This window comes from Aplysia californica, unplaced genomic scaffold (genome assembly GCF_000002075.1).
Source record: "Aplysia californica isolate F4 #8 unplaced genomic scaffold, AplCal3.0 scaffold00377, whole genome shotgun sequence".
Classification (NCBI taxonomy): domain Eukaryota; kingdom Metazoa; phylum Mollusca; class Gastropoda; order Aplysiida; family Aplysiidae; genus Aplysia; species Aplysia californica.
Window position 1 is genome coordinate 137,134 of NW_004797647.1, and position 9,731 is coordinate 146,864.

The following is a 9,731-nucleotide window of genomic DNA, read 5'->3' on the forward strand; positions in this document are numbered from 1 at the left end:
CCCACCTCCTTCGATCACAAGTCTCTCTACTTCTATTCAAGATAGGTTTGTATTTTTAAATTATTTGTTTGCATCGAAAGCAAGACAAATGAACAAACCTTAATAAGATGATACCAGTTTGCTCCAAGATGGGCAAGAGGCTGAAATACCTGCATTGTGACACAACTGTGTGTCACTTGGCTCTCCTGCTACTGAAATGATCATTACTGTTGTTATTATTATCTGTGTTCTTTCTACACAGGTTTTTTATCTTAGCTCTGCTTTTCTTTCTATGCCTTCCAGAGAACATTTGACACATTTTTTTTCTCGAAATGATTTTTTTTTTTTTTTCATGTGTTCTGTAATTTTCTTTCGTGTAGTGTTTTGTAATTTGTAATTCTTTTTTCACGTAGTTTGTATTTTTTTTTTTTTTTGGTGGGTTTTTGGGCGAGTCGTTTGTAGTCTGGAATTTTCTTTCTTGTAGTTAAGTTTGTAGTTTCGTAATTTTTGTTTGTGCGTATGTTTGTTCCAGGATTGGATGGATGTGCTCAGCGGTGGGGAGAAGCAGCGGATCGCTGTAAGTGACTCCATGAATGTTTGTGTCTGTGGCTTTGTTTGTTTCGTTGGGCTCTGGGTGGATCTGTCAGTTTTGTTGATCGGTCGAACGATAGATGAGACGCTAAAAAGTTTAGTCTTTTCTGTCCTGCTCTGAGAAATTGTCTCCAGTCTATTCAGCTTTCAGTTTGCGATGTGACTTCAGCATGGGTTTTGGGGGGTTATTTGTTTTTGTTTGGCGTTGTTTTTTTTTGGGGGGGGGGGGGTTTGGTTTGTTTTAGATATAGGGATTTTTTTTGTATCCCCATCGACACAATTTAGATCATTCAGGAGGCGGGCATCAACCCTGCCTGTCAGGGCAAACCCGAGCTGTGAGGGATACAACGTCCCAGCAGAAAGATCGAGATACTTGATAAAGATTCTCCCTACACATGAGAATCGAACTTGGGTCTTGTGTGTGCAGCGGCGAAGGGTCTAGCCACTACACCATAGACGCTGGCGAGCTGGGTTTCTCAACCAGCCCATCTGGTAGACCACAAAGCATGGGTGGTTGGCGGGTGCTCTGGTGTGGTTTGCTCCTTCTTTCCTATCAAACAACTATTGTCTTTATCTCTCCTTCTTTCTTATGTTTGTTACTCTCTTGTAACACCTCTAGTCTTCGGCACTTATATGACCTTGTTGTGTTGCAAGTGCCGTAAAACTCTTACTGAAACTGAAAAAGACCACAAAGCGTGCCTTGTTGTACCCTTGTGCTCTGCAGGGCTGTGACGGTGAGATTTTTTTCTTTCTATGGAGTTTGACGAGCGACTCAAGGTTGAGCGCCTCAAAACTAAAGACAGGAAAGATCTCATGGCAGTTGTTTGTGTTTAAGTTTGACAGATACAGCGTTTTTTAGATTTAAAAAAAGGGTGGTATTTTTACCTTGTGAAATAAATTTTTTATCTTGTTTGTTTAACGCTATCCGTACGTCGTATTTTACTATCGTATCCATACGACGTGGGGAACTCTGCGCCACCTCTTTGCAAAGGGGAAATTTACTCGTTAATCCGATCCATACGCTTTGCATAGCAGTCTGTCAAAATGATTTTTTGAGAAATACTGAAAGTTTTAAAGAGATCTTCGCACTAGAAGTATTCTAAAATGTGAAGAATACAACCGCGGCAGTACAAAATGACCCCAGGGCGTTTGGATAGGGTTAATAAGTCGCCCGGTATATTGCTCCATCAATAAGAGAAGTTTTGTTTTCTTCCTGATTGAAAATTTCATTACCTCTCCTTCTTCTTTTATTGTGTTTGTCACTCTCTTGTAACTACTTGCATGACTTAATTGTGTTGCTTACAAATGACGTAAAACACTTACTAAAACTGAACTAAAGCAAGTACCATTTTTTTTTAAAGTCTTACTAAAACACAAAACAATATGATACTATTTTTTGTGATTCTGAAGTGTTTTGTTCGTGATTCATCACCCCTCCCCCCTCCATCCCCCCTCTGTCCCCTCCACCCTCTCCCCTTCCTCCCCTCCCTCCTTCCCCACTCTGTCCCCTCCACCCTCTCCCCTTCCTCCCCTCCCTCCGTCCCTACTCTGTCCCCTCCACCCTCTCCCCTTTCTTCCCCCATCCTTTCCCCTCACCCTCTCCCCTCCCCCTCTCTCCCCGGGTCTGGCCCGTGTGCTCAGATGGCGCGTCTGTTCTACCACAAGCCCCAGTTTGCCATCCTGGACGAGTGCACGAGCGCGGTCAGCGTGGACGTGGAGGGCTTCATGTACCAGCACAGTCGGGAGGTGAGAGGCCGCGCCAGCCAGCCCTGTCCTGTACTGCTTCGCCACCCTAGAGTGACAAAGTTTTATCTGCTCAGTACCCCCTTTTTGAGAAATCTGAACCCCCCCCCCGGACAGTGCTACTGATTGAAGTGTCTTTAGGCCATTCCCAAAGAGGGGATTTTAACCATGTTCTTATGCACAGTGTAATTGTGAATGGGCTGATTCATCGATGTCATGCTCATAAGTGTGCCGGAATTGCAACCGGGAACTGCTGCTTTATCTTTCCTCATCCTTACTATCGTCATTTTTCCTCTACTTCTTTTGTGTGTTTATCACTCTCTTGTGACCCGCTTTTTCAGGGGTGCCTTGATAGTGGAAGCAGACCTTGTGCTGTTGAAGCTAGAGAGTCGAGCGGAGTAAGCCCGATTCCCTGTAAGGACTTTTCTGTTGACATCCACCCCGTGGCGCTCATATGATCTTATTCAGTTGCGAGCGCCGTAAAACCTCTACTAAAACTTTTTTTAAAAGAAATCTGAGGTTCACAAAGGTTGAGTTTCCCTACATGTCACGCTTTTTTTAATGCAATTCTTTGAATATTTTGATAAGACTCCCAAATAGTCTTACTATTTTGAAAGAGCAGATAGAACATTTGGTTTTCTGACCTCATGGTCTTAGTAACTCAAAACGGCCAAAATTGTCAAATAGAACTTTGTCATTCTGATGTGGTGGCTTATCTGTCAGGGTAGTGGAATTGCTGAAATGCTGAAGCCAAGAGAGGAGCCGGCAAGCTATCCACTTCCACGGGCGGAAAGGAAGCTGTTAAATTCCCGAAATGTGGCAAACTCTTCTGTACCAGAATTGGTCTCATTGGCCATAGATTATCATCATCATCATCATCATCATCATCATTATCATTGTATAAAGCAGATATTAAATGGGTTAAGACCTGGTAATATTTCTAAAAATCTAATCACAAGTTCGACGCTTCACCCTCAACGGGCTTCATCAGGAACATTCAAAATATAAATGACTAGAATCTAGATCTACACTAGCTGTAAAAACCAAAGTGCGTACATTCATGTCACAATGCTAAAAGGAGGGGTGAGCACAAATCGGAAAGGCCATCATCATTATCGTCGTCATCATCACTGCTTTTTTCATCTGGCGTCAGGGTATAGGCCATGAACAAAAAACTTTCCATCTTTCCCTGTCCTGGGCTAGCTCTTGATATTATTCCCGTTGGCCACAGCAGACGCCATGAATCATTGTAATCCTTATTTCTTTTGTTTCTGTTTAAGAAATATACTCTTCTCCAGGTACATTGGTCATTGTCAGATATTGATGGACGACTTATTATTGTTAGCAGACTGTATATTTGCGCGCCCCCCCCCCCCCCCCCTTCCTCCCCAATGGCGTCGTATTTATGTTGTGGCTCGTTTTCCCCTGTGTAAGTTTGTGGCCTGGTCCGTCAAAATCAGGATTGTTTCCTTTTAGAACGAAGTTTATCTAGTGTTAATTCGACACCGCCTGGTCCCTATTAAAAAGGGGTTTATCTGTTGTGACTTCAACACCAGTCTAGTTTCCATTTAGAAGCTAGTATTATCTGTTGTGACTTCAACACCAGTCTAGTTTCCATTTAGAAGCTAGTTTTATCTGTTGTGACTTCAACACCAGTCTAGTTTCCATTTAGAAGCTAGTATTATCTGTCGTGACTTCAACACCAGTCTAGTTTCCATTTAGAAGCTAGTATTATCTGTTGTGACTTCAACACCAGTCTAGTTTCCATTTAGAAGCTTGTATTATCTGTTGTGACTTCAACACCAGTCTAGTTTCCATTTAGAAGCTAGTATTATCTGTTGTGACTTCAACACCAGTCTAGTTTCCATTTAGAAGCTAGTATTATCTGTTGTGACTTCAACACCAGTCTAGTTTCCATTTAGAAGCTAGTATTATCTGTTGTGACTTCAACACCAGTCTAGTTTCCAGTTAGAGGCTAGTATTATCTGTTGTGACTTCAACACCAGTCTAGTTTCCAGTTAGAGGCTAGTATTAGCTGTTGTGACTTCAACACCAGTCTAGTTTCCAGTTAGAGGCTAGTATTATCTGTTGTGACTTCAACACCAGTCTAGTTTCCAGTTAGAGGCTAGTATTATCTGTTGTGACTTCAACACCAGTCTAGTTTCCAGTTAGAGGCTAGTATTATCTGTTGTGACTTCAACACCAGTCTAGTTTCCAGTTAGAAGCTAGTATTATCTGTTGTGACTTCAACTCCAGTCTAGTTTCCAGTTAGAAGCTAGTTTTATCTGTTGTGACTTCAACACCAGTCTAGTTTCCATTTAGAAGCTAGTTTTATCTGTTGTGACTTCAACACCAGTCTAGTTTCCATTTAGAAGCTAGTTTTATCTGTTGTGACTTCAACACCAGTCTAGTTTCCATTTAGAAGCTAGTTTTATCTGTTGTGACTTCTCCCGGTCTCTGCTGTTTTTTGGTCGAGACTTGTTAAAAGGTTTTGTGTCACGTTTGAGCTGTTCCCCGATTTTAGATAATTCTGACCAGGATGTATATAGCATGTGAAGTCAGAGCAAGAGATGATGTTGTTGTGTTCCCCCCCAGGTGGGCATCACTCTGTTCACCGTGTCACATCGCAAGTCGCTGTGGAAACATCACGAGGTGAGGCGCATCTGCTGGCACGGCATAGTTGGGGGGTTGGGTTTTGGCGGGTGCTCTGGTGTGGTTTGCTTCTTCTTTCCTATCAAACATCTATCGTACTTATTTCTTCTCCTTCTTTTTTATGTTTGTTACTCTCTTGTAACACCTCTAATCTTCGGCACTTATATGACTTTATTGTGTTGCAAGTGCCGTAAAACTCTTACAAACACTTTTGGTTTTTTGGGGGCTTTTCTTCATTGTGCTGGAAAGAGTAGGATTGGGGGAAAAGAAGGAAGGGTTGGGGCACGGGGGTTTTACTGGTTGGGCTGACAGAGGATGTAAGTAAGGGGGAAGGGGGGGTGTATGTTTTGCAAGATGGTGGTTTAGGGGTGGGGGTGTGTCTGGAAGATGGTGGTTGGGGGGAAGGGGGGGTGTTATGTTGAGAGGGATAGAAAGGGGGTGTTGAGAGAGTAGGAGAGTTATTTTCACCATTCCAATAGCGCAGTCTGACGTTGTGTCCTTGGGAAAGGCACTTTACACAAATTTCCCATTTGGCTCAGTCCTTTCGGAGATGGACGTTAAACTCGGAGGCCCCGCCTCTTAAATAACCAAATAGTGTTGATAGGGGCGTTAAACCTATACCATTTCACCATTTTCACCAATAGCGCAGATATATACTGAACTTGTATTACATACATTTTGTAGAAACATTTTGTCTTTCTTGTATGTGCATGTACAGGTCTTGTGAAAGTGAGCATTTCTCTCAGCTTTTGTGCTGATTAGCAGCAATAATTGTTTAGATTTGTGTGTGCATGTTGTTCCCACAGAAACTTAAATTACACTTTTATTGATTGATCCCAGAATGGCAATTTGGTTTACCATTGCAAACATGCATAATGCACACATACATAAATACATAATTATAAATACTTACATATATAAATACATGCACAAATACATACATAAATACACAATATTACACCAATACAGAACAATTTACAGCCATGCCATTGCCGTTCGCCACTGTGCAGCGCCCTGTATTTTGAGCTAGGGTTGTCGTGTTTTGCTCAAGGACATACCCCAGTGACTACCCATCTAAACCCCGTGTCACCGACACTTGCTTGACTTTACTTGAGTTTGAACTCACTGCTCACTTTAACCCTAGTGCGAACTAGCTCCGCGGTTATCGCGGTAACTCTTGCTTCTCACCAGAGTAGTCATCTTAACCTGACCGGTGTTCTTTCTCCCCAGTACTACCTCAAGATGGATGGGCGCGGCTACTACGAGTTCAAGCCGATCACAGAGGACACGACGGAGTTTGGCTCTTGATCAACGTGCTTGTGATAGACGCCTCCATGCTATCGTTGTAATAATAAGTTTTTCTATTACTTTTTTTTTTTTTCACAGAAATGCGTTTGTTTTATTGTTTTATACATTTTTTTCAACCATGAGCCATACAAGCCATAATGAATTATAATTATTTTTTTTTAGATAATGAGAGCTTTTTTTTTCGAATGTCCTTTTGGAATGAGTGTAAAGTGTGGATGAGTTTGTCCAAAGTGTGGTGCATGTTTTCACAAAGTGAGCACTACCTGCATTTGTTTATTACAGAATTTGGAAGACTTTTTTCCCCTTTTTTTTTTATCAGGGGAGGGGATCTATATAATAACATCTGACTGCTACAAATTTTTAACACAACATTTAGATTCGCAAAAATTGTAGATTTTGAATTGATTTTGAGAAGTTGAAAACATTTCTTGATGTGTTTGAAAGTCTGTCAGTTTGCTCATGCGTTCAACGTTTTGTGATGGCTTGGACGTAGAATTCTTGTATCTGTGATGAAATGATTTATTGTAACACTTTCTCCTGGTCCTTGGACACACAAGGCGTGACATGCGCTGTAGATCAGCTTGACACACAGACGTGACACGCTCTGTAGACCAGCTGGACATACGGGCATGACATGCGCTGTAGACACAGATGTGACACGCGCTGTAGATCAGCTAGACACACAGACGTGACACGCGCTGTAGATCATCTAGACACACAGGTGTGACACGCTTTAGTCTAGACCGCCACTTGGGTTTGGACTTTGGGACTAGGAGACCGATTTCACAAAATCGTGGGTAGTTTGCCTGACTAGGCACTTGACAATCTTTGTGGTGCTTGTGAAATATTTTAGTTGCATATTATGTTTTGATAGTTGCTCTGATATTTTTTCTACATTATTTATTATTGCTTTCTTTCCCTTGTGGAAATAGTTCATTCTTTGTCTAACGGGATCCATGGAACTCTAACCTATCATGTTTTGGGCATTCCTTGTCTAGTAGGATCCGTGGAACTTTTTAACACTTTGCAGTCACACAGCCAGCAGTGCAAAATATCCTATCTGGTCACCCAGCCTGGAAGAGAGTGACTGGCAACCGACTTCTGTGGCCTGTCCCTGAACTGCGTCAAGTGACCAGAACGGACAATTTTCATGGTCGCATTACTGCAGCAAGTGACCGCAAAGTGTAAAAACTTGTCATGATTTGGTCAGCGTAAAACAGACCAAAGTCCAGCAGATGGCCTTCTTGTAGAGGAGACCAGTGACTTGCAATCTCAGGTCTGCTCTGTTCACTTGCCTCTCCCCCGAGCTTCTGTTGCTTGTACATAACTAAAAGTTGTTACCTTTTTCCAAGATCTTTGCCTTATGATCTTCCTGCGCCCCGAGTGAATGTTTCAAGATATTTCCCCCAAGAGTTGTGTGCACGACCATGTGGTTTCCTGCTGCGTGTTGTAAGTCTGACCCACGTTTTTCTTTCTGAACTGCCGCCAAACTCTGTCGAATCAAATCAAATGGCAGTAGGCAGAATCGTTCGGACGATTTTCTGTTTCCGCAGATAGGTCCCAACTTTTTGCCATGTTTGCTGTCGGAAAGTTGTTGGTCGGAATGCAGGTACTGACAAGAACTACTGGCGTCACCTTTGGGAGCCTTTTTTTTGTTTGTTTTTTTGTTTGTTTGTTTGTTTTTTCAGTGGTCTTTGTTTTGTTCGCTGTATAGTACCTGGATTTATCGGTAGATAGTGTGAGCCAGACTTTGCTGGTTGAAATGGGGGGACTTTTGACGGGATAATTTCTGTCATTGTGCCATTTGTTGAGCAACTCTTTGATTTTATCTCATTGTTGTGTGGAATGGAAATGCTCTTTTTTTTCGGTTGGGGAGACTCTTAATTAAGATGGTACAGGTGTGCCTGCGAGTACTGAGTTTGTAAATCTTGACAATTAATTGAAATACATGATTTTTCCGTTTTTAACTCAAATTGTTTTATTTCTGATAAAGAAAAAATAGAATTTAAATACCTGTACCTATAAATAATGAAATTGCGATTCCTTTTTTCTAAAGTGTGTCCTCAAGCAGTTCGTCTTCGAGTGTTATTTGGAAGAGCAGAATGTGAGTCCTCAAAGAGATAAGAGTTACTTTTCCCTGCGCACCACAACGAGGAAATGTGCGTGTTGTTTGACAGATGCGACAGTTGTCCTACTTGGCTCTTTTTTTCTTTGAAGTTTGAGAGAAGAGTTGTACTTAGCATGATAAATCTTTATCATACGAACAGTCGCCTTCCTATATTTAAGAGTAACAAGTTATTGAAAGAGTTGAGAAGCTCTTAACTGTAATGCATATCTGGAGCATTTTATAGAAAATGGAAATGCATGGCATGAATTCTATTTATCATTTTTTATTGGCCTTTTAGGGGGGGGGGCAATCCGCACTTTATTTTTACATGATGAGGCGTTTCTACTGCGAGCTTATGGGGCATTCGTAGGCTCCTACACAGATGGTATATTTTGTATTGTGCCTCTAGGCTTTGCTCAGTGTCATTCGGTCTTTGATGCCTGTTTTGTAATCTCGTGGACAGCAATAAATTATTTCAGTCTGCGTTTTCCATTTGCGTGCTGGATTGTTTTATTGTTTAGTACTTTATTACTCGCTCTGTGTGTTTGCAGACTCGATTGACTTTCTGCACCATCAGTGGCCGAGTCACTCAGGCGAAGCTTTGTCAAGCTTTTAGTCAGGATGTAGTTGAGTATTCGCAATACCGAGACGGAGACTTTTTCTGGCTTATCCTGGAGATCTGTTTGTTCACTTTGCTGAACAGAATAGTGTGCGTGTGTGAGAGACTTGGTTCCTCATTTTGAAAGCATGGACCTTGCTGAGTTGTTGCTTCTTCTTGGATGGTTTATCTCGTTCTTTACCGGGGTCTAGACAGTGCCTGTGGTGTAACGTTTAAGTGCTTGGGTGTTGAGCAAGGCAGACATGAGTTTTGATTTCCATCTGGGGAGGATTTTTATCATCAAGTATCTGTCTTCTGGTACATTGTAGCCTTCTCAGCACGGGTTGACCCGGGCATGCCTGGTAGAATTGATCTAAGTTGTGTGGGTGGGGGCGTAAAACACCTGCCGTTTTAATTACGTGAGATCTGGAGAATGACACGGTGGCCATATTGAGCGCGTGAAATCCGCAGCTTGCACTGTATGCTTCGGCTGAAGCCGAGAATGTTTCTGAGTGTTCTCAGAGGGTCTGCTGGGGTAATAATAGTTGTAAAGCGCATAGAGCATGCTTTTGAGCATGGATATGCGCTATATAAATACAATTATTATTATTATTATTATTGTACAAACGAGATGAGGTGAGATTAGAACCTGACTTGTTCCACGTCATCACCGAAGTTGTTTTGTTTTGGGGGGAGGGGGGGGGGGGGGGGGGGGTTGTTACAAAGAAAAGTAATATATATGACTCTCAGCGT

General features: G+C 42.1%; 1 protein-coding gene across 1 annotated transcript in view; it reads left to right on the top strand.

The window, feature by feature from the left end:
- LOC101850581 (ATP-binding cassette sub-family D member 3) overlaps window positions 1-6,591 on the top strand; it is a gene marked incomplete at its 5' end in the record, with an annotated part of 39,238 nt that extends 32,647 nt beyond the window's left edge. Inside the window, 4 exon segments of the mRNA XM_013085463.1 lie at window positions 512-556; window positions 2,212-2,316; window positions 4,909-4,965; window positions 6,196-6,591. Of these exon segments, the coding sequence (XP_012940917.1) occupies window positions 512-556; window positions 2,212-2,316; window positions 4,909-4,965; window positions 6,196-6,273 (285 nt within the window).
- Window positions 6,592-9,731: the final 3,140 nt, after the last annotated feature.